The sequence below is a fragment of the Furipterus horrens genome, unplaced genomic scaffold (assembly GCF_987537825.1).
Source record: "Furipterus horrens unplaced genomic scaffold, mFurHor1.1.pri manual_scaffold_4, whole genome shotgun sequence".
Lineage (NCBI taxonomy): Eukaryota > Metazoa > Chordata > Mammalia > Chiroptera > Furipteridae > Furipterus > Furipterus horrens.
This window is the reverse complement of record NW_028327174.1, coordinates 46,625,232-46,651,302: the sequence shown is the minus strand read 5'-3', so window position 1 is coordinate 46,651,302 and position 26,071 is coordinate 46,625,232. Positions and strand designations below refer to the sequence as shown.

Genomic DNA, 26,071 nt, shown 5'->3' with positions numbered 1-26,071 from the left:
GCAGAATCCACCAAAAGAAGAAAAATATTAGCCCCATCACACTTGCCCAAATTTCAGCATCACAAACTTCTCACATGGATCCATGTGCACACACCGCCAGTGTCTCCAAGCACATTTTGAGGGTGGGGAGCTCTTTGCCTCCCAAGGACTTTCCTGTTCCTCCCCCACTGGCTGTGAGTATCCTCATCTCTTGTCATCAGTGCTGGGATCCCTGAGTTTTATCCATACCCTCCTTCCCTTATTTTTTCAGAGTTGCTAGGAGCATCTCAGGCTCCTGCCCTTGCTCCTATAGCCTATTGTGTTTCAGGGAAGGAGAGTGTCTATTCCCTTTACAGGTGATGTTTAGGGAGGAGCTGTTTGTGGGATTTTAAGTTGAAAGATTGTGGTTTCATTTGGAGGCCAAGCTGTAAGGTGGTCTGTGCCAGCACTTTCAGGCTTGGGTATAGAAGCCTGGTATCCATCCATCTGCAGTTCTTGAGCCAGTTCTGAGCAGGACAATGAATACATTGGAACCCCATAATAGTGTTTGGGTACAACTGATTAGAATTCACTGGGCTAATGACTGGTACCTGTTGTTCCTAAGAAAAGCCCTGTGCTGCTACATGCCTCCTTAGTCATAGCTTCCTTACGTGCCACTCTGCTGGCCCAGTTCATATAACTGGGCTTCTTTTTTGGGTTCATCTTACCCCTGCAGTTCTCTGAGTAATGCAGTGTCACAGAACAGCCTGATCACAGGACAATTGTCTGTTCCTAACCACCTGCCTAGACTCTTTTCCACTTCCCAGCTTCCTCCTCCCCTACACCTTATGCTCTAGCAACATAAACTACCGGTGTCGATGCCTGCACACTGCTGCAGGTTGTACACACTGCTTCCCCTGCCTGCATTCCCGGCTTGAACCAAGTCTGAGTTCATCTTTACATCATTGACTATTAGATATCACACTGCTGGCTCCATTCTCCAGCGCCTAGTCTGCAGCTTATTCAGCTATCCCATCCTTCTGTCTCTTCTTGGCTTCCAGATTTCCCCCTTTCTCATTGAGGTACCAAGTATTTCTACTGGATTCATAAACCAGAATCTATTGCATTTAAATCAGCTACAGCACACCACAGTAGATCAAATTTTCTGAAGACCTAACCGTCGTCGGCAGCCGTCTGTCTCGAGAGACGATGGTGTAGCTTCTTAAGAGTCTATCTGCACCGCCGAGAATGGCTGTGCAGTCCGACTCGGGAGTGACACGGTATCTGTCTCCTCCCGTGTTGAATCGACATCTTGCGATGACGCTGGAGTGTCCTCTCCAGTGAAGCTGAAGCTACAGAGCCTGGGCAGGGTGATATGGAGGGTCTGCTGTTGCCCATGCAGCAGACCCCCGCTCTCTTCGCAGCTGAAGGGTCCAAGGGAAAGACGGAGTCAATACAGCTTGGCTTCAGGTGCGCCGCAGGAGTTGCCGGTGTTGACTACAACGTCAAACCGCCTTAGGGACTCTGGCTCCGGATTTTCTGTCGGGGTTTACTCCCTTAGCCTTTCCCCTGAAGAGGTATGCCGCAAGGCAGCGGAGGTTTTTTGGAGTCAGAGTTTTCCTTCTCTGATGTGCCCTGACTGGAAGATCGAACCAGCGACACTTAGCTCGCAGGCCGACGCTCAATCCACTGAGCTAAACCAGCCAGGGGGAGACCTAACCATCATGTATAATATTGCTTCTGTTTAAAAATGCAGGTCAAAGTCCTGAAAACTGATTAACCAATGGTGTTTTTTAACAGCCAATTTTATAAATTATAGCTTGACATATATGTGTGTGTATGTATGTGTATGTACACATGCACACACACCTATTGATATATTGTATATTTTTTGCATTTATGCATGTACTTTATGAAACAAGAGGGAAGAATGAACAAGAATGCTAAAATAAAAAATCAGAAGGAAAACAAAATTAAAGTATATTTCTATTGAGTGAATGTGAAATTGTATGGATAAGAGAGAGAGTGTATGCAAATGAGGAAATATGTGAATGAAGCATTGGGTGTTGGTATTTAAATAGGAAACATATTGTTGACGTTTGGGCTTAATTTCCTAAATTCAAAATGAAAACATCTTTCACATATCTTTATGTAATTCAGAGCCATATCTAAATGTGATACTAAGGTAGCAATACACATTTTATTTTTCAAATGCTAGAAAGAAAACACTTCTGTAGAAGTAGAATGTGCCCCAAAGAAGGAAGAACTATGTGGATTGAAAAAACATTCAAATAGGAAATTCTGGGATGAAAGAAAGCAGCTTGTTTTAAATTAGCCTCATATACTATGGTTTCAATAGAGTTTTAAACCCTAACAATTTTCCTGGCCTGGGCTAATGAGAGAGTTAGACCTAGTAATTAGTATGGGCCATGCCTTCTGGACCTCTCCATAAACCTTTGTGCAGGATAAATTGTGTTTGCGTGGGAGGTCATCAGACATTGCCTAGAGCTGTGTGGTGAGTCCCGGGTTACAAAGCTTGCTTCAGTGGAGAATTAGGTGGGATGGGGCATGACTTATTGTTCCACAGCCAACATAGGTATGTCATTTTATCTTCCAAACCTTGAAAGGGAAAATTAATTCAGCTCTATTCAACAGATATTTTTGCACTCCTCTTGTCTTGGGCTATTATTGCTGGTAGTTACTAGGATAGAGGAGAGAAGTATTATGTACAGTTCTTGCCCTCAAGGAGATTAAAAATCAGTCTTTCTGAAGATAAAAGGCTGTCATATAAAGCATTTAGACAAGAAGAAAATATATAAGGCAGCACAAAGTGCTACACTGAAAAATAATGAAAGTGCACAGTAAACAATCAGAGCTATGGAATATATGAAAGGAAAAGAATAGTCGAGAAGGTGGAATGTGACATGTTAAGTGCTGATTACAATGTAATTCCAAGATTATTTTAATGCCCAGTTATCCTCTGTTTTATAGTGAAGAAATTATCAATAGACCACTGGACAGACTTTTGCCTGGGTTGTTTTTAAACATCTAATCTTACACAGAAAAAGGAAATAAATGAATGTTAATTTAAGTGTTTTGAACATTCTTTACAGATTTGTTCACAACTATCCCAAAAACTAATGGTAGAGCTAAGAGAAAGCAAGTCTAATGCTTGGCTCTGGAAGGTGTTTCTGGTCACTGAATTAGAAATTATTTTTTCTGACATTCCAGAAATTTATAACATTTCTAAGAAAATAGTCAACCCATATTGTAATCATCTGAGAGGAAAGTTTTGAACCTACCCTCTGAGACCCTCTGTTATTCCTTTTTCTAAGAATGTACTCATCTCAGAATCTCACATAAGACAACTTCTTTCCATAAGTCTAGGATCCCCTTGTAGACTTGTCATTTCACATTTCAAGGGAGAAAGGAGAGAGTCTTTGGCCTTAATATATAGCAACGTAAAACACTGTATTATAAGTTTGTGTATAAATTATGGTTTAGATTATTGGGGTTATCATTCACTCCACCTTTTAAACCATAATATTAAACTAGGTGGCAATGCAAAGGAATATTTGAAGGCAAAATAAATCTAACTTTTACTTATTTATTTGAGCAAACAGCAATACACTATAATAAAAATACATAGAAGTATGTGGCAAAGTCACCACTAATAAACAAGACAACTGGCCATACTTACTCACTTTTTCCTACATGGACTATGCCAAAAAGGAAAATTACAAAATTGACCACTGCACTGGGAAAGCTTATCACAGAATGAGAGAAGATAGGATATTACTCAGAATATATGTATCAATAGCAGTGATGGAAACAAGTTAACAGGTAGTATTTGCCTCTTTTCTTTTCTGCTTCCTTAGCATTTAGATTTGCTCTAATTCAGCCTCTTATCACATTGTTTTAGTCTTCCTTTCTAGACTTAAACATAACTAATTAATGATATAAAAATTGCTCTTTATTTAGTAAAAGTTATCTATATTTGTTACTACCAGGGGTCAGTAAACTACGGTCCTTCAAACCAAATTTAGGGTCTATTTGTGTCGGGCCCCTTGAGCTAAGAATGGTTTTTACATTTTAAAATGATTATAAAAAAATATCTAACATATGTGCCTGCAAAGCCTAAAATATTTACAGTCAAGCTTTATACATAAAATTTTGCTGACTTTAGTTTGAAAGAATGACACCCCTGGGGAACACCTGAGTGAGCCATAGGAAACTTTTGGAGGTGTAGTACTTATGGAGCATGCTAAGCTCTTATAACAAAGAGACCCAAGATGCAGTGCTCAAGTGAGAAAGAAATTCCTTGCTCATTTAACAATCTAGAGGTAGTCAGGTGGTTCCAGGGCCAATGAGCAGATCTGCCATGAGATTATTTTAGGCTTCACTATGCTCTTATTTTCAATGAGGAACTTTACAGCAGGGAACTGGAGGCAATCCTTAGCCCAGGGATGGGCATCGAGGGAGCAATCCCAGTATTGAAGTGGGGGAGACACAAATTTAGTGGGATAAGATGTAATAGATCCTGTGAATAGATAAATTAGTAGTGGAGATTATATAGCTTCTAGTAAAGTGAAGTGAAGTTAGACAGTAAGTAAATCTTCTGTGCCTTATCCAAGGGTAGTATAAGCTTTTAAATAGTGAACTTAACTTAGAAAAACTCACAGGGGTGGGAAAAATCAAGAGAGTGGTAAGATAGGGGTGGATACAGAGTGTAAGGATGAGTGGGAGTTGGAGGTGTTATCTAGTAAATAGGGCAAGTCCAGTAGCCCCCACAGTTCAAAGTCAGGCAGGTATCGTTTGCTGGATCTAGCATTCTGACAGTGTTTAGCAGGATTCATCCATTCTTGAGGTACAGCAGATCCCCACAGAGCATGAGAACATCAGCAACGCAGGTTGGCAGGCAGGGCAGAGGTTGGAGTTCTAGGCTGGGTAACTGAAACAACAACTCAGCTTCGTAGATTGGGCCAACATAGTGGGGCTGGAAAATGATTTATTTTAAAGGCTGCACAAATTATGAGCTTTTCCTTGAGTCTCTGAGCTACAAGACTTAATTCTGAGCCCAACTTCTGATTTTCTGGCATCATTATCATACTTGGCTTAGAAACTGAGGGGAGGCAGATTCAGAGCCTTGAGAAACAAGGGCGGGGTTGACATATGGGCCAGTGTTTGAAACTCTGGATTGAGAAACTGATTATATGTGTCCTGTGTCCTTTAATACTTCATAATACTGTTTTATTTCTTGCAGTGAAAATAATAATAGTTAAAAAATAGCACAATTTTGTTAGGGTGGTTAATCATGATAATTGATATTTTGGTGTGTTATTATTCTAAAATAATTTGATTATATAATTAAAGAAGCATAAAAGCAGAACAAACTCCCAAAATTGATGTGCCAGGTCAAAATGGCCTTTTAGGTGGGAGATAAAACTGTGTGTTGCAGCACTTCAGCTCTGCATAATTGATGGGGTACTAAATACTATCTCTTTATTCAGCAAAGATTCTGCTAGAATCTGTGTAATCTGAGGTTGCAAAATTTATAACCATTACATTTTATAGATGTAAAACTAGATTATAGGTTTCTCAAACATTAAAGATGTATAATAGAAATCTCACCTTGATCCTATTATGTTTTTTTTCTTTTTTTTACACAAATAATTCTACTAAAGTTGAGCCCAAAACACCTGCACATATGTGGATAAAAAGATAGTCAACTTTTTGAATGGGTGTTTTTTTATCTTATACTTCTCTGCGACTGTATCAATATTTGATCAGACCTCAAAGAAAGTCAAGGAATGACTTGTGATTTAGTTTTCACCTGTTTCTCTTTTGCACTTACAGTTACTCTCTTAATAGCTAAATACTTTATTATATGTAATTATATGTGTATTTAAGATATAACTAGGTACTAGATATGGGATAAGTTACAAGAGAGAAAAGTGACCTAGTTCATGAATTTATACAATTTAATCTTATTAAAGTGAATAATTTGTTAATTTAAGCAATAGCTCATGTACCAATAACTGGTGTCCGTATACAAAGGTGCAGCTGAGTGTTTTGATCTACTTTTAAGAAACCAGTGAAAACTTATTTTTTTATTTTATAAAAGAAATTCATACATTTTATTTACTCAAAGCTTCAACAGCTTTAGTTAAGGCAGAAACATGTTCCATAAAGTAGGATGGTCAATTAATTTAAATTTCCTTATGTATTTAAAACATTGGCTTATGATATTAGCTGACAAATAGTATGCATCCATTTGGGTTCAGTTTGATGTAATATTTTGGATTGGTTTAAATAAAGGTCCAGCAAATTACTAATTCTTTTTTACAATTTACTTATTATTTTTTTACCTTTTAATTTAATTTTTAAGTTAACTTTATTAGGTGACATTGGTTAATAAGATTATATAGGTTTCAATTAAGTTAATTTTTCAATTACAGTTGGCACATAGTAATATATTTATTTCAGGTGTATAACAATATTACTGCTCAAGTCTGTTACTGATGTTCAAATGATGTTGAGACTGCTGTTTATAGATAATGAGGCATTATCAATAGAGGAATACAATCTATTAAAGTTGTGATGGCATCAACATTATCATCATCATTGTCATTGTCATGACCATCATATTCATTATCATCTCTTTTGTTTGCTTAATATTTCTGCTAATTTAGTCTTGAGCAGAATTGCAGTTGGGGGAAGAGATGGAAAAAAAGTCTACTGTTTTGGCTCGTTTATCTTCTTAATTTTGCAGGTGACAGAACAGCTAGTAATTTTACTAGTGAAATTCTGAGGCTTTGCTTCATGCTAGTTCAAAACATTAATCTGATTATAAACTCGTGCCAATTTTAATTTTAATCTCCAATGAGGATTATAAAAGTGAACTAAACCAGAATACTCATACTGGTTGATGCCTACTGCTCTCTCTGAAGGAAAATGTACCCGGGAACACAAATTATCAGAAAGTTATTTGTTAGCATAAAATCAAGAGAAACAAAATGGAATGATCTTGATAAGTTGTATTAAATCTGTTATATGTAAAATGTTAATACTTTAATATTAAGCTTCAAATTATAGATTTTATTGTTTGTAGCCTTTTATATTCTGACATTTTGTTCTATGTTAGTAATGAAAATTCCAACAAGTGAATCATAAGTTGTTTGTTCAAAATTAACCATTAATTGCTAAATCCAGGAGTAGAACCTGCTTTTGTTTTTGTTTTTTTGAATAGTTGGTTGATGCTTATATTTCTGATTATAATATATTCATGAATATATGTAAGTTTTTATATGGCTTGATATTCACAACATTAAGCCAACAAACATTTTAATACATAACACATTAAGATACATATGCTTATTATGCATCAAACAAATTACAATTAGCTGTAGATTTGAAAAAGCTTTTTCATATTGTTTTGGGACTTAATGAAAATAAAATGTAGAAGGGGTATTTCCAGGTAAATTTTTTAAGACTATGCCCTTGCAGTCTCTTAACCTAGTAGTGGAAAAGGCATACAAATGTCTAAAGCATGTAAGTATGTGGCATCATTTTTGTGGGTTTTCTCCATTAAAAAGTTGTGGATTGCTCATACATTTTGCCTGATGACTTTTAAGAAGAATTATTTGAAAATTGTTTTTTTAAAGCTTTTGGTTTTAAAATTTAGTGCAGTTTACAATTCAGTAGTTTAGAGTATCTAGCTGAGAAATTACATGATATAGTTTTGTAGATCTACAAAAACCTGAATTGATCCAAAGATCAAGAGAATTGTATTTATTTATCTTCAGAATATATTTTTATAAAAGTTAACTTCAAATGGGGGTTTATCTGCTCTTCAGTGTGTGCATCATAATCATGTTGATAGGGCACTGTTGTGTAATGATAGAAAACACACTGACCTGAGTTGAGATCCTGGCTCTACCATTTGAATTCAGTGGGTTCATTGTAGGCAAATGCTCCTCATGGTTTAGGGAATTGTAGCCCTGGCCTGAGCATGACTGCCGCTGGCATCCCGGCCGTGCTTGTCTTTAATTCTCAACATAAGGCTGTGTGTGTGGAACATGACTGACAACCACTCAGAGGGTTGCCATGGGAATTAGATTTGAAAAATGCTTATGCTTTTATGCTTTAGAACTTGCTCTTATTTCTTTATCTGTAGTATAACATAAACATTCTCTAGATAAGAATGTATGAAACCTTGCACCTACTGCCAGTGTGGCATCAAGATGTTTGATAGACCCTGACACAGACTGGTCACTGTACCCTCTGCACTAGTACATGTAATCTGTTATTGTCAACTGTAATCCTAACGCCACCAAACTATTGATGATTCATGAATCTTGACCTTGTATCTCTCATGTGTATCCTCATCAATAAAAGGCATGAAGGAAGAAGGTCTAATTGCTGTTCTCCACTAGAGAGGCATCCACCTTCCTTCTTCCAGACATAATGAAATGTCCTGAGTAAAAGTTTGTTCTGCCGTGGTCACGAAGGCTCTGCTGGACAGAGCAACTTCCAACCGAGCCTAGGGTGTGTGAGGCATATCCACCTCAGTTCATTACTTTTGATTGTTCTGTTGGAGGATGGCATTGAGAGGATGTGACTGCTAGTTAACCCTTGAGCTGAATCCAGGCAATTGAAGCTTCTCACCTCTTTCCCTGTCCTTGGGATATATGCCTTCCCAATCATTCCCACAATAGGAGCTGGTTTTAAGGTTGCAACCTTGAGAGAACAATGTGTTGTTGAGACCAATTTGACAACATGTGTCACTGAACCCAGTTGAGGGCTCTATATAAATTTTAAGATTCTTTTGGTTGTGGGCAGAGATCTACTTGTCTTTCAGCCACCAAGACAAGACTCGTATGTAAATACTTTGCATAGTAAATCTGCCACCTACCACTGGAGTGGCCTTCCTGTACTGGGGCCAGTTTCAGATTTCACCAGGGAGTCTCTCAGGTTTCCAGCCAAGTTCCTAATATAGTAAGTTCATAGCAATGACCTCTGATTTTGAGCCACTTACAGTGATAATCCTAAGTATCTTGGCTTCTCTGTGCCTCTCTTTCCTCATCTGTAATTTCTATTATTATGAACTCAATAGTCCCGTTTATGCTGAGTGCTGTAAGGCTTAAATGGAATTGTTTATGTTTAAAGAGTTTGCAAACTGCTTATATAGTGTTAATAAAATCTTAATGGCTTTTAAAATAGTTACTACTATTTTGCCTTGAAAGTTTGTACTCTAAAGACATAAGTATATTGAAAGGAAAGTAAAGCAATGGACAATAACTATAGTAATAGTTCTAATTTGGTATTTATAACCTGAATTTAGAAGACAACAACCTTTTATAGTTAGAGACTGAAGAGATCTGATAAGTTGAAATATTCTCAGTCAAACATACTATGTGTGAGATTAGACTGTTTTTATAATTGAGTTTATACATGGTATTTTATTAGTCTAGTTATGTGGGGGGAAAGCAATTTAGGTTTCTAAAACTGCAGATGGAATAGAGACCTGTCAGTGGGCAGAGACTCATGAAATTCATGATGGCAATTGTAGTGGTGCAGTTTAAGTACAAAAGAAGAAATTCTTTCAAATTTGTTACTGAAAGATGGGCAAATCCCTTCTTTTACTTTTACTACTAATGCACTAAAACTACTTTTAAAAGATCCAATCTGACTCTCTTTTTCAGTAAATACCTATATCTGCTATCACGTGCATAATTGCATTGAGCTACAGCCTATCACCCTATTTTAGAAATACCAGCCCTCCCCCACCTCTCCCCTTTCTCCTTTTAACTATGTATATGGGGAATACATACATGTTGTTTAAATCCCTAGAAATTGTTACTACATCCCCTTATGAACTCATCACTTCATCCTGGTAGTCCCATGGCTAAAAATGAATATTTTGATGTAATTGCTTCTGAGCTTCTTCATTACTTATGAATAACTGCTGTAAAATGCCACTAGTTGTTTCTCAGTGGGATTTTTTTATCTGCACATAATAAATATGAAAAAAATGTTGAAAGAAAGTTTGTTTGAAACTCAAGTAGTTCTCCAATTAAAAAATCCAGTACAGCATGGACGCGTTGCTGACTTTTTCTGTAGGTCTTAGCAGTAGCATTTAAAGGCTCTTTTCTCTGCCTGCTTTTCTCTGAAGCGGCACTTTCTGTCAGCCCTTCTTTGAAAAGAAATTGAGTTTACATGTTTTTTCGCGCATAAAAGAATGATCATTTATAGTTCTCTAGAAATAAAGTGGTAGGCAGGATTTTATCTTAAAAAGAATATTTTAAATATAGTATTGTATTTTGAAATAAATGGAAATAGGAAAAAATACTTAACTTATTTTTGAGTATCAAAATGATGCTGTTTTTTACTCTAACATGGTAAAATATCCAGCTTTAGGAGAATGTATGGAGTTGCATTTAATATGTAGTATATATTTTTGTATAAATGGTATACAAAATGAATGACAATGCAGTTGTTGAACATGAAAACAATTTAAACCTGATTAATTTATAATTAATCTATTCACATTAAGTACAGTTTAAATTAGGTTATATTATTTATAACACAAACCATTTTCAATTACAAAGCATTTATTTAGAAAATCAATTAATTTAAGCAACACACGTATTAAGAATAAAAATACTCTAAAGAGATTAAAAAATGATGATAATTTTTTACTTAATTTTTATTGTTGACACTATTACACATGTCCCCATTTTCCTCCCCTTTGCCCACCTTCACTCAACCTCAGCCCCTCTTTCCCTCTGGCCATCACCAACCACACTGTTGTGCATAACCAATAGAAACAGATGGCAGGATTTCATCTTAAGAATAACTTGATTGCCAAAATATTTTATGTCAATATTCAGATGTGGAAATTGACATTTTGTGGCTGAGTTTGGAATACTTAAAATGAAAGTAAGCTCAGAAAATTGTCACAAGGGTATCATGGGTCTCGGTAGTTTTAGTGGGTTACACAGTCTCATTGCTTGTAAGAGTAATAATAAGTATCATAATCCTAATCAACTCATGGTGTTTACTTCATAATCTCTGCAGCTGGCATTGGGACCTCATTCTTCTGAGTTCAGAGTTCGTTCTGATAACTTCTATATTTCTATGTTTATTTTTAACAGGAGGCGTTATTAAGCAATTATTTAATACATACCTGGATTAAATTATTAATTCTGAAAACTGAAGTGAAAACAAAAATAAAGTTAAATTAATTCTTACATGGTGGCTTTTTTGACTTGATTTTCTGGTGAGGAACAGAATTGGGTCTTATAGTAATAATCACAGAAACTCAGACATTTCTCTGAACATTATATAATCCTTGAGATGAAATTAGAAGGCAAGAATGCTAATTTTACAAATTGGAAATAGAAATGCAAATGGAGAAGGTGACCTTTCTTAAAATCACTTCTAAGCTAGTGACTTAAGGAACTAAAAATGTTATCTTATATAATTACTTTTTTCTGGGTTATTTTCTGTGGCGATGCTCTTGTATTTGCAATTCTGTTTGTGAGTGGAAGTGAAGTGTGGATAAAGGATGCTGTGTTCGGGAGGCAGTGCATTTTAGTGGAAAGAATACTGGACCAGAAACTGTCATCCCCATTTTGCCTCTAACATGCCAGGTGCCTTGGGGTGAATCACAGGAGCATTTCTTCGCTCATTTTGCCCATGGAAAAAGGAAATAGTAATTGTCCCTGTCAAGTTTCCAGGGCTTTGTGAGAACAAAATTGAATGTGGGTTCAAAACTATTACATTGATCATGGTAGAAATTGCAGATTGTTGTTAAATTTTTGAGTTGTGAATATTGAGTGGAACTGAGGATGTTACTTTTTGGTAACAACAATGTTTATTTTTCCTAAAACTTTGAACACATATCCTGGGCTTGTCTGTATCGCCCTGGGTAGATGCCCATTTCTGATTCAAATACTGTGGACAGAGGTAGGTGACGCTCTGATTGGCCAGGGAGCTTCTAGCACAGAGGAAGTCATGGGCTAAGAGTGGGGAGGCATCATTTTTCAGTGGTAAATGACAGAGTTTTGTTTTTTTTTAAACGAAGAGGGTAAGTTGATGGTGGTGACGGAAGCAACAACAGGTGTCCATTACAGTGGCACAGAAGGTCCTGCCTGTGCAGTGCAGATCTCTTATCCAGCCCCAACCCACAGTGGCCGCTGTTCACTCTCTTAGACATGGCATGCTTTTACACCACTCTGCTTTCTCACAAGCTAGTCCTATGACTGGAATGCTTTTCCCTCTCTTCTGTAGCTGGTGAGTTCCCAATCCAATGCCATCTATCTTATGAGATCCTTCCCTTCAGACGATGTTGGCTGCTTTCCCCTGTGTGATCCAACAACACTTTGTACCTGTGTGTGCAACAGTATTTCCTTCATTGTATTGGGATGATTTGCCCTTTCTTCTAGTTTATGGGTATCTTGAGGGCTTCTCCTCATCTGTATATTCCCACTGATGGACACAGACCAGGGGATTACATTTTATTCCCATAAATTTATAGGGCTAGATTAATGGGGAGCTTTAGGTTAATCCTATAGTTAGTTTCATCAAGGTTGTGGTTCTCAATGAGATTTCTGCTGCACTGCTCCCAAAGAATGCCTGGAAAAGCAAAGGAGAACTTTGAGTTGTCCCGTAACTAGAGATTGGGTGCCACTGGCATTCATTGGGCTGGAACCCAGGCTTGATAAATGTTCTGCAATTTATGGGACAGTTTTGCACTAGGAGGGGTTGTTCTCTCCAAATGCTGGCGGTTTCCCCACTAGAACTACTTGACTAGTCTAACTAGTCTAAAGCATAGAAAATAGGAGAATGATTTGATCACAAAACAACTCTTTCTGGCTCCTATAAATCCTTTGCACACACTATGAGTAGGAGAGCCTTATGCTCAGTTAACAGATGGCTTGAATGATGTTTTTTTCCTGTTCATGAAATACATTTTTATCCCTATTTCCCCCATATCCTTTGAGTGCTAAGGTTGGAGTGCAAGATCATACCAGGTAGAAGTGCAGGGTAAAAGTTTCTGCTCTCTCAGGCAAACCTCCCTTGGCTAGGCTTTCTCTAAGTCAGGGAGAGGCACATGGGAATTAAGTTCTTTGTAATTCTTTCAACAAATATGGTACGATAATTTGATGTTAATGTTTGATCCACTGCGCAGAAGGCTGAGAGTGACTAATTGCAATGATCTTTTAAAAAATCTATTTAGAGCAGGCCTTCTGGCTAAAGACATTAATGTGGAACTTGGCACATGGATTTAAATCCAGTTTTCTGTCATGAGGTGTCAGAAAAACTAAACGCCTCTATTGTGGTCTTTTAGGTCCTGTTGTAGAAAGTACATCTTTTTGTTCACTGTTGACACCGATGTGGTGGTGGAATCCAGAATGTGGGACGTATGTAAGGAGAAAACTTGGGAGAGTACTGCTTCAAGCAGGGTTCTTTGATTCTTTGCCTCAGAGGTGGCATTCTGAAAAAAAAAAAAAAGACCACAGAAACACAAGTTCAGTTATTCATGTGACTTACTGCCCTGTTAGAGGTAGCATAAAGTCTTGTTGGAAGAACTTACCAGGAGAGTGTGAAACTTGGTATCTATCAGTTATTATTTTATAATGTTTCTTGAAAGATGTTGAGTGTAAAGGGTACTTTATAAGAACAAATTCTAGTCTATTTAGTGTAAGTTTCTCTTTTTTAGATACTCCCAGAAGTATAAAAGCATCCACTGCTACAGCTGAACAGTTTTTTCAGAAGCTGAGAAACAAACATGAATTTACTATTTTGGTGACCCTGAAACAGATCCACTTAAATTCCGGAGTTATCCTCTCCATTCACCACTTGGATCACAGGTAAGTGTGGCTGCTGGAGTGTGCTTTTATTCTATCTGGTTAAATGAGCACATTACAGAGAAGTAAACAAAGATTGGCTTAGCGCAGCTAGACTAATTGTGCTAATTATGCAAAATCACAAACAGACGTAATTGAGATCTGCCTAAACGCAGAGCGAGCTGTACTTTTACTGCCGCAAAGAGCACACGGCAGTCACCATTCCTAAAACAAATTTATTATTAATTACCAGATTCTCCATGAGATATCTTCCTTAATGTTAAAGTCAAACATACTTCTTAATTTGTGACTAGTAAGACTAAAAACACTGTATTCTATGTCAGGGTTTAAATAGTCTTAGAATTTTAATCCCTGACAGATACTTTTCAACACAATCTTAGATGGCAGTGGTTAAAACTGTATTCTTGGAAGTGTATTGAATTCAAATGCTGTCTCGTATTTTCCAGCTTCTCACATGTGTAGAAGCATGGTTAGGTGTCCTGTGAGCAAAGTCTCATTTGGCTTTGCACCCTAAAATAATTCCTTCCTTAAAGAATAACCACAGTTCTTCCAATGAAAATTCCTTCATGCTTATTATTTTGAAAACCTGCACTACCACTTACTATCTGTGGACCTTGGGCAAGTCACATAACCTTTCTGTACCCATTTTTCTCATCTGTAAAATGAGGGACAATAATAGCCATTTTATAGGTTGTTGTGAAGATTAAAGAGTTTTTATATGTAAAGTGCTTTACATATGTGAAAGCATTAATGATCCTTTTCAGGTGTGGGCAGAAGCCTCTTGGTTTCTCTCATCAGAGACAAGTCCACCTTAGACTTTGCAAATCTTGACTAAATACTAAAGGGCAAACAGAAACAAATACAGGGGGAGGACAAAATATAACAAGACAGCACAGAGAGCAAGGTTCCTAATCGCACTCTCTCTGGCCTATGCTCAGGGCTTTAAGGCATCACTTAACTGTTACTGACAGAGTAGGACCCAAATCCACTTGTGATTCTTGAGTCCAGTGTTTTTCCAAGTCCATTGTGATATCTCCTAACCCCCTAACTCCCCCACAGACCTTTTATTATGTAGGTTCGTGTTGTTCTTTGTCCCTGTTATTGTTCCTGAAGTCATCTTTCTTCCCCTGCTCGCAGCCTCAGCCACCTCTTTGTCTCATCATTTCCTGAACACTTATTTATTTAGCTTCTGCCTGAATGTCTCAGTTCTTTCAGACATAATGTGCTGCACATTGTTGCCTGTTTTCCTCAGGTGATACTGATGTTGGCTAAATATGCACAGAAATGGCTGGAGAGCCTACCAGCTTTCTGCACTGTGCTCCCATGGAGTTTGTGGTCTTACAGTTTTTCTGGCTATTGCATTTTCAAAGGGAAAAATAAAGAATCAAGAAATAATTCTAAGATATCGGTTCACTTACCCATTTGTGTAGAAAATACAGAAGACAAATATGAAAACAGTAAAGGCTTATTGAAAAGCAAATTATATTTATAAGTAAAAATGAATGAGAAAATTCTCCTAAATTCCGAAAGGACTCTGCTCTCTTTCATGTTTTACAAAGCTGTAGTTTCTTCAGGATAAATAAAATCCTTTTGTTATCCCTTGGGGTAGATTTGGTACAGGCACTTGGATTATGTTCTATAGTTTATAGTATTTCTCCTTTATTTAAAATAATCTTGAGCTCTAGATATATAAATTGGTTCTCATGGAGTTATTAGAAATTTTCCTGAGAGCCAAATATTACTTATGTTTCCAACTTTGAATACTTTGTAAATAACATACATGGTAATAATTTGTGGCAATGATTTTGCAAGTAACTATAAAGCGATCTTATAGTTTGCCATCATCTTCTATGTTAATAAACTTGAGGTGAAATAAATGAGTTTTTTACTTTCTTAGTATTAATTATTATACATTCCGTGAGAATAAGAATGCATTTATATATGAGGCTGATGAAATGTGTGTTCATATTTTGAGTGCTTGTCATATATTAAGCCATTTCTCTTTCTTGACATTACTAAGTAAAAATTAAACTTGGTTGCAATATTTGCTTGGCTTAATGGTTCTGAACTAAAAAGATGACTTTTTATTACAAATAAAATTAACAGACTGACATAACAGTAACTACACTCTTTACTTTTTGGTTGAACTTAATAAATAACATTAAAGGTAATTGGATTTATGAGTTAAAATTTCAAACCCCAAGTTCTATGTAATTGAAAAAAAACTTTACCTATATTTTATTTTCTTAAAGTATGCTTTCATATAATTATTTTTCCCCAAAATATTATAGCTTTAATGTGTATTTTAATACTTACCTTATTATTAGGAAAGTTGCCATATGTATTCTAATGTGGTTACAAATAAATATGTCATTACAAAGGGGACATAGAGTTGCTCATTAAAGAAACTGAATTAAAGTTAAGACTCAGCAAGCAAAATGATTTCTCATATTTCTTACATATACCAAATTTGTATATATCAATGAATGGTATATTTTAATACCTTTTTTCCTACCTCATAAGAAAAAGAAATTGACTTCTTATTCTTAGATCTAGGAACACTTATCTAGTGTAATATCCAACAGATGAAGCTGGTCGTCTCAATGCCATTTTACCCGACAGCCCACTGCTTTCCCACAGAATGCCAAATGTATCTGTGCAAAATACCAAATACCAAATGTAATACCAAATTTCCGTTGATGCTGAGGTCTATTTTTGCTCCTGTATTCTGGTCCACTGATCTGTTTGTGACTTCTGCAGCAATACCACACTACTCCGATTACTGTAGCTTTGTAAGACTTGCTATCTGTTGTTAAAAAATTGACAACTGATACTCATCTTCATGCTTACATTTATTGTTTAGTATTAGAAAAACTAGTATTATATATCATGTAAAAATATATTCTTAAAAAATAGTAATTTGACTTTTTAAAATGTATGCCAACATTCACTATGTAAGGCATCTTTAAATGAACTATTATATTTTTCTTTAATGACAATGATTTCTTATACTGAATGGAACTAAGAGAAAATAGCATCTTATTTCAATAAAGTCCCTGATTTGCCTAGCTTTTCTACCTATAATAATATATACATTATTTCATTCATTGAACTAAAATACTTTATAAAAACAAAATTAGATTGTGTATAAGATATATTAGAGGAACATTTGCTGAGGGGCTTTTATATTAAGCCTGTTGTGACTGTCCTATATATGTTTTTTCAAAATTACCATTTCATTTAGTTATTGAATTTTCATTTTTTTTAGATTTCTAATATGTTAAAAATGCATGTTCTTTTCACTTACTAAATCTGATTGTTTCCATCAGCCAGTAACTGAAATAGATATATGACAAAATCTTTCCAGTCTCCAACTTGTCATAATTCAAGACCTATTGCAAGAGTTGTGCTTAATCACATTAAGAAAAATGGTGTTTATTTAAGCTCTCCATTTCTAAGTAGATTCAATAAATGTAGAGTAAGATGAACTAATAAATATGAAAACAGTATAAAAATGGTGATATGAAATAAAGATTTGGGAGAAATATATGAATTCTAGATGAAAAAGGAAGATCTATATTTATTGCAGATTATTATTCTGGAGAGTGTTATTTGGGAAAATGATAAAAATGAGGAAATAGGAAGCTCTTTGAGGTTCTGGACCTTGTCTCTTTTTCCCAGTATCCTCTGTGCCTAGTACAGTTCTTGCCATATAGATGGCCAACAGATATTTGCTGAGTGACTGAATGAGAAGTGCAGAGCATCTGCTGCTATTAGGTCTTGTGGTAGCTGGCTGATTTCTTGGGTGCATGAACACAATTTATTAGGTCCCTGCCCTGTATCAGGAAGTCCTCTAAATACCTTTCATGGATTAATCTCATTAAATGATCATCACAATTGGAGGTAGGTATCATTATTATCCCTAGTTTACAGATAAAGAAAGGGGGCCCTGAAAGCTTAAGTCTCATGTCCAAGGATACAATAAATGACAGAATCAACCTTTGAACCAGGCTGCATGGCACCAGAACCCATTCTCCTAACCATTATCTTGACAACTCTTCTATTTGCCTGTTTTATTTTGTATATCTTTATGTACATATGTATTTTTATTGAGGTATAATTGCCATATAACTTTATATTAGTTTCAGGTGTACAATATAATGAATGATTTGATATTTGTAGACATTGCAATATAATTACAATAAGTCTAGTTAACATGTCACCATACATAGTTACAAAAATTATTTTTCCTTTTTCTTGTGATGACAACTTTTAAGATCTACTCCCTTAGCAACTTTCAAATATGCAATACAGTATTATTAACTATAGTCACCATGCTGTGCATTAGAGCCTTGTGACATTTATTTTATAGCTATTTGACTTTACTTTTTGACCTCTTTCACCCATTTTGCCTCTCCCTAAACCCCTCCCCCAGCAACCAACTATCTGATCTCACTCTCTGTGAGCTTGGTGTTTTTGTTGTTTGTTTTGCTTTTTAGATCCCATGTATAAGTTAGATCATATTGTGCTTGTCTTTCTCTGTCTGACTTATTTCACTTAGCATAATGCCCTCAAGTTCAATCCATGTTGTCACAATGGCAAGATTTTATTTTTTTGTGGCTGAACAGTATTCCATTGTATATAATATATGGAATACTATATATATCACAATATATCACATCTTCTTTATTCATTCATCCATTGATGAACACTTAAGTTGTGTCCATATTTTGGCTATTGTAAATAATCCTGCACTGAACATGGGGGTGCATATGTCTTTATGAATTAGTGTTTTCATTTTCTTTGAATAAATACCCAGAAGTGGAATTGATGGATCATATGGTAGTTCTGTTTTTAATTTTTTGAAGAACCACCATATCATTTTCCACAGTGGCTGCACCAATTTACCTTCCCACCAACAGTGCTGTCTGCTTGTTTTAGAGCCACACTGTGGCCTTTCTACTTCCTTCAAAAGCCCAGAACTTTATTAATGGGGTTAGTGCTGTTGCTTTCTAATGCTTTTGAAGACAACAATTATATATCATTATTCTATTGGGGCCTTTTTATTACACTAAAAATCTTTATCCAGAAGTTTTCTTCCTTACAATTTACTTTATTTCAATAGTATCATCATGGCATATTGGAAAGCTGATGACAATATAAACACTATTTTGTCTTTTTATTTTTCTAATTGCTTCTTCATACAAAGTTTATGCTAATACTTCATAATAGCTAGAATTTGGGTTCAGGAGTGTTTGGTACCTTTTTTTCAGTTGTGAACCCAAGGTAATAGGCTCACTAAGAGCAAAATGTCACCTCAGTGGGTGACACATGGATCCTGATGCCTTCTTCTTTAGCTCTTATTTATTCTAAACAACAGAGAAGACATGATGGCCCGTGAAGCATATCAGAGAATCAGAGAACAGATGCTGCAGTGTTGACAGCTTACTCTCCCCTGTGACTAATTCCTTAGTTTCAAATACAGCCCGCCTGGAACTTCTAGTTGTCTTACATGCACCAGTGCTTTTCCTTTATTGTTTGCCCGTAGTTTCAGAATGTATTACAGGCAAAGCTGCTGAAACTTCCTACACAGGCCCACTTTTATCGGCTTAAAGAACTCCCATTGATTTGAGGACCTTAGGATATAGAAAATTGTTAATGTAAGAGGAATGTTTGAAACCACATAAAATACTGCATGGAATAATGGGGCATCAAGGGTCCCTGTTAGTCATTCATTCCAGGTGGATATATTACCACTTTTAGGTGAGGGTGAAGATGAAAAGTTTCCATCTAGAGAATATGATTTTCTTTTGAAAATATTGTTTGTTCTTTGCATGCACACCTTAATATACTTGGGAAACCACCTAAGTATTTGGAAATTGAAGAGAACATTGATATATTCTCATGGGATTACACACACACACACACACACACACACACATGCGCGCACACACACACACATCTCAATTTATTCAAAACCATAATAATATTTAATTTCTATATAGACTGAACTTTAAGAGGTCACCAAATTCTTTCCTTCAGGCAGAGCTGACTTAAACCATTCTAACACGTAAAACTACTTCCAGAAAAGATGGGTTTTATTTTATATTATTTATTTTCACAAAAGATCTTTACTTGAGTAACCCAATTCAGAAATTAAAAAGTGACATTTACCGTATTTTAAAGTAAAATTAAGTACATAGTATCTTACATATTAAATAAGTAACTAATTTAAAAGTTCTTCAATGAACATGTTATTCCCTTGTGGCTTGTGACTTACTTATTTGTGTCTATATAGTCTTAGATTCTTTCATATCAAAATTGATATATTCTGAGAATTTGATGTATAAAGTATAATTCCTCTACTTTTTAAACTTTACCACTAACACCTATCACAGTTGGTTTCACAGATTCAGGGGTAATTCACTCTGCTTCTTCTCTGCAAAAGAAGTGGAATAGCATATACATTCAGAGAAGAAATAAATTCATATTTTATATAGGCCTTTTAAAATAACTCTTGGATAGGAGTTTCATCTTTCAATTCAAATAAAGTAATACCCCAGTTAATAAATTTCTTGGGACCAAATGTATTTTGTTACTTAATTATATCACACACACATGTATGCACGCACACATCTTTTTAAAGTATTTTATTTTATTTTTAACTTGGCAGAACATTTCACTTTTTATTTAGAGCCTTGACATGTGACATCTGTCACCCCGTTGATGGCCAGGGTTGATTCGGCTAATCTGGCTGTCTAGGTGATGTCCCCATCCTCCCTCACAGATCCATGCACATCCCTCCTGAAGCTTCACATTAGGTTGAAGAGGAGGACCTTTCCAACTAGAGGAGAGGACCAGTCTTCAGTCAAGGGTGTACCGGTAACTTCACTCCCCTGCTAGAACCTCTAAGCAAGTTCTCAAGGTCCTTAAAGCATTTTAAAGCAGAGCTGCTCATGCTTATATTTAAATGCTCTAAGTGTTCAAGTTATCCTAATGTATTAACATGAGTTGTATAGAAAAAAGTTTATGGGAAGAATTTAATTACATATTCAAATGTGAAAACAATATAGAAATATGAAAACAATGACCATTTAAAAAATTAGAATGATGTTCTAAGTCATAAAGGGATCAATTGGAAAAGTTTTGGAAAGAAGAAAAAGACCCCTTCTCAGCCTACCACATTTCAGTGTGAACCCAACTGAAGAGTTAATAAAGGGTTAAATTTCTTCCTTCATTTCAAATATCACTAACAACCTTGAGTTAGAACGGGGAATAGTTGCAGGACAGCTTTGGAGATGCTATTTGGAGTGGCGTGAAAGGAATCCTGTGTCCATATCTGTGCCTTGAGTTTTCAGGAAGTGGGGATCTTACAGTATTGTACACAGCTAGTCCTTATAGGTGATAAATATGAGTTGGGAATCATTGAAGAGGTCCCCTCCCCCCACCCATATGGATAACTGCTTGATATTTCACAGTTTTTTTAAAGAACCATTATTTTATCTTAGCATTGCGAAGTCACCTTCATTAAAATCAGTTGACCCTGTTTGGATGAAGCTGTTTCTAAATTATCTATGTATACGGTTCCATTAGTCTAGTTTTAAATCAGTATTGCAAAGTGTTAATTATGGTGGTTTTATAATGATGTTAGATATGGTAGCATAAGTTCTCCAAAATTTGTTGTCCTTCTTCCAGATTATCTTAGATATACTTGTATTTTTCACATTTACTTGTAATTTTTGAATCAGCTTGGTTTTTGGTTGGGATCTCATTAAATCTATACATTCGGGGGATGATGTATGTATTTTTCATTAGAGACTCCTTAATGTCTCTCAGTAACATTTTATGCTTTTTTGTAGAGTTTTTGCACATTTTTTCCTTAAATTTATTTCTGGGTATGTGATGTTTTGATGTTTTTTTAATTAGCATCATTTTAAATTTCATATTCTATTTGTTAGCAATATAGTTGAGTTTTGCACATTGATCTTTTATCCAGTGACCTCGTTAAATTCATTTATAATTCATTATCATTCATTAATTATTCATTATGATATTGACTACCAATAATAACAGTAATATATCTTTCATTAAAATTCTCATATCTGTAATGCTTTTCCTGTCTTTTTACACTGGCTAGGATCTCTAATTCCATATGGAATACAAATGTGATAGATGATACTTTATCTTCCCAATCTCAGGGGGAAAAATTTTGTTATTCCACCATTAAGTATGATGTTTGTCATAGCTATTGTTGTTATTTTTATTTGTACTTTAAGATCTTTAGCTCATAAAGGAAATGCGGTATTATTCAGAATTTTAAAAATTAATGGATGTTGAATTTTATCAAATGCATTTTCTGCAACTGCTAATCACTTATTTTTTTCTCCTTTGATACTATGTAGTGAATTACTTGGAATAATTTTTAAATGTTAAACCAACCATAATTTTTTAAGATAAATTTCAGTTGGTTATGTTGTATTGTCCTTTTTATGTATCACTAGATTATATTTTCTAATGTTTGTTTAGGCTTTTACATCTATTTTAATTAAATAAATTGATTTGTAATTTTTCTTTCTTATAATGTCTTTGTAAGTTTTGGCCTTGTCAAGGATGTTATGATGTGTTCCCTTTATTGTTAATCTCTCTGGAAGAATTCGTGAAAAATTAGTATTACACTTTTCTTAAGTACTTAAAATAATTCACTGATTTGCCCATCTGAGACCAGAGAAATGTTTGTGGGATGATTTTACTTACATATTCAAATGTGAATTAAATATAGAGATATAATAAATGTTTTAAATATACATAAAAATTATTTAGATTTTTTATTTATTGTTGTGTTTGTTACTTTTCCTAGAATTGTGCATTTTTCAAGAGATGTGAATTATTCTGATTTTTCTATATTAGTTCTGTGTCATTTTAAAGAAGTTATACAGTTTTTAAGGAATTGCCCATTTTAAATAAATTTTAAAATATATTGGAACAGTTTTTCATAATATCCCCTCAATTATTTTCAGTATTTATGGAATCTCTATTGATATGTTCCTTTTTCATTCTTGATATTGGTCATTTCTGAATTTTTAAAAAATCAATTCTGCTAAGGTTTTGTCAATTTTATTAGTCATTTGAAAGACCACTTTTAAGGCTTTTTAAATAAAATTACTGATTTCTTTATTATTGCTTTATTAATGTATATTTATTTTTTCTTCCTTATATTTTCTTTAGGTTTACTTGTGTTTCTTTCTCCACCTTCCTGACATGAATGCTTAAATCATTGATTTTCATTTTTTTATAATTACTTTTATGGCTATAAATTCTTCTCACCACAGCTTTATATGCATCAAATTTTGGTGCTTTATTTTTTAAAATATAATTCAGCTCAAAGTATTTTCAAATTTTATTTTTATTCATGGGTTATTTCAAAGTTTATTGCTTATTTTAAAAATATTTCAGGATTCTCTCATTTTTTTATATATTACTGATTTCTAACTTGATTCTTCTTGAAGATAATGACAATGTAGCCAACATAAGACTGACCTTTCTATTGAGAGAAATTCAAAGAAATAATTAAAAAAAATAGAACATACATATTGTACTAGTATAATATTCAGGATTATTTGAACAATGAGGGCATAGGAGCAAAGGTGAAACAGGAGTGCATCATACATTTCTAGTATTGCTTTGGAGATGTTTCTGGATTTGTTTACATTCCTGAAGTTAGAGGAAGAAAAAACTTGACCAACACTGCAAAAAAAGAAAAATAAAAATCAGAAAACATAAGCTATCACAGTAAGAATACAGCAAATAGACTCTAGGCGGGCTTCTGGCCAAGATGGAGGCCTAGACAGATATGCTGCATCTCCCTCCATAACTAAGAACGAATACAGCTAGAGACAATCAGAAGTTCCAGAAAATTTAGCTTCATGGAAGTCCAACAAAGATATAAAGAAGAAATACTCATCCAGGCAGCACCACAACGTGGTGAAATGGGTCACCCTACACTGACAAATGCCTAAGGCTCTGCTCCTTAACAACGTCACAGGAGCAACAGGTCTACCTAAGACACAGAAGCAAACATAGGAGCCTGTAAGATGAAGAGACAAAGAAGTATGACCCAAAAGAGAGAACAGATCAAGGTTCCAGTGGGAGAACTAAGCGACAAGTAGATAGCCAACCTAACAGAGGAGGAGATAGCCACCTAACAGATGCAGAATTCAAAACACTGCTGATAAAGATGCTCACAGGCTTGACAGATATGCTTGAGTATGGCAAACACATAAGGGAAGAAATGAAGGAAAAGCCACACGAAACCAATGGTGAAGTGAAGGAAATGGGTTCAAATCAATGATTTGGAACATAAGGAAGAAAAAAACAGTCAACCAGTACAGAATGAGGAAAAAATAATTGAAAAAAATGAGGAGAGGCCTACGAACCTGTGGGACAACTTTAAACGTGCCTACCTCCAAATCATAGGGGTGCCAGAAGGAGAAGAGAAACAGTAAGAAATTGAAAGCTTATGTGAAAAAATAATGAAGGAAAACTTCCCAAATTTGGCAAAGGAAATAGACATAAAAGTCTAGGAAGCACAGAGAGTCCCAGAGAAGCTAGTCCCAAAGAGGACCACACCAAGACACATCATAACGAAAATGCCAAAGGTTCAGGATAAGGAGAGAATCTTAAAAGCAGCAAGAGAAATGAAAAGAGTTACCTACAAAGGGGTGCCTATAAGACTCTCAGCTGATTTCTCAAAAGAAACTTTGCAGGCAAGAAGGGACTGGCAAGAAGTATTCAATGTGATGAAAAGCAAGGACCTCCAACCAAGATTACTCTATCTAGCAAAGCTATCATTTAGAATGGAAGGGCAGATGAAGTGCTTCCCAGACAAGGTAAAGCTAAAAAAGTTCATTATCACCAAGCCATTATCATATGAAATGTTAAAGGGAATTATTTAAGAAAAAAGAAATCAAAACTATGAACACTAAAATGACTACAAACTCACAGCTATCAACAACTGATCTAAAAAATAAAAACAAAATCCAACTAAGCAAACCAGAATAGAAACAGAATCATAGGTATGGGGATCATTTGAAGGTTATCAGCTGGGAAGGGGAAGGGGGAGAAATGGAGAAATGGTGCAGGGATTAAGAAGCATAATTGGTTGGTACAAAATAGACAAGGGGAAGTTAAGAATAATATAGGAAAGGGTGAAGCCAAAGAACTTACATGCATGACCCATGGACATGAACTAAGGGGATGGTGGGATTGCTGGAGGAAGGAGGTTACTGGGCAGAGGGGAGTAAAGGGGATAAAACTGGGACTACTGTAACAACATAATCAATAAAATATACTTAAAAAAAAGAATATGGCAAATATATCAATGATACTTTCAAATGATTTGGTTTTCCTGTGAAAAGACAAATACTTTTACATTGGATCAAAAATAAATAAATAAATAAAGGAACGAGAGCAAATAAGTGAAGCAAGTTAAAATAAAAAAGAAGTAGGATTACTAATATCAATTCAGACAACTGATTCAAGGTAAAATACATTAAGTAGCAACTAGGGTTATTTTATATTGACAACAATTTTAATACTTATAAAAAGCAGTATGGAAACAAAATGTAAATCAAAAAGGATTAAGACATAAAGAGAAATACAGAAAACTGGAATTGTGGTGAAAGTTTTAGTAAAACTATTAGAATTTGGTGGGAAAAGAATAAAACAATTAATTAAACAAGAATACTATAAAAAATCTAATTACTAGTAATAATAGAGAGATTTTAAAAATTGTCAAAGGATTATATTCTTTCTTCCTTTCACCCTGAAGTCACCAGACTCTGACTTTATTATTATTTTTATGTGAGTTTTTCAGACCTTCCAGAAACAGATAATAGTGAGGCTATGTAATTTGTTCCAGGGTGTGGAAGAAAGGGAAAGCTTCTCTAGGTTATCTTAATCCTAACCCCAAAATCTGAGGGCGGAACACACGCACACACACTATAATACAATCTCATATATGAATAGAAATACTAACCATTGGTGATCTTAATTTCCTTCCTCTTGCTTTTGTGTATTTTCTAACTTTGTTTCTAATTATAGCCTATTATTTTGTATCAGAAACATATATGTGTGTGTGGTGTATTTTCTAACTTTGTTTCTAATTATAGCCTATTATTTTGTATCAGAAACATATATGTGTGTGTGGTGTATTTTCTAACTTTGTTTCTAATTATAGCCTA

General features: G+C 35.1%; 1 protein-coding gene across 2 annotated transcripts in view; it reads left to right on the top strand.

Annotated features, from left to right (window-relative positions):
- The window catches only part of NELL2 (neural EGFL like 2), a 286,177-nt gene that overhangs the window by 28,353 nt on the left and 231,753 nt on the right, over nucleotides 1-26,071 (top strand). For both annotated transcript variants that reach the window (XM_090273037.1, XM_090273036.1), the window contains exon 4: nucleotides 13,685-13,835. In XM_090273037.1, the coding sequence (XP_090129163.1) occupies nucleotides 13,685-13,835 (151 nt within the window). The remainder of the gene's footprint in view (nucleotides 1-13,684; nucleotides 13,836-26,071) is intronic.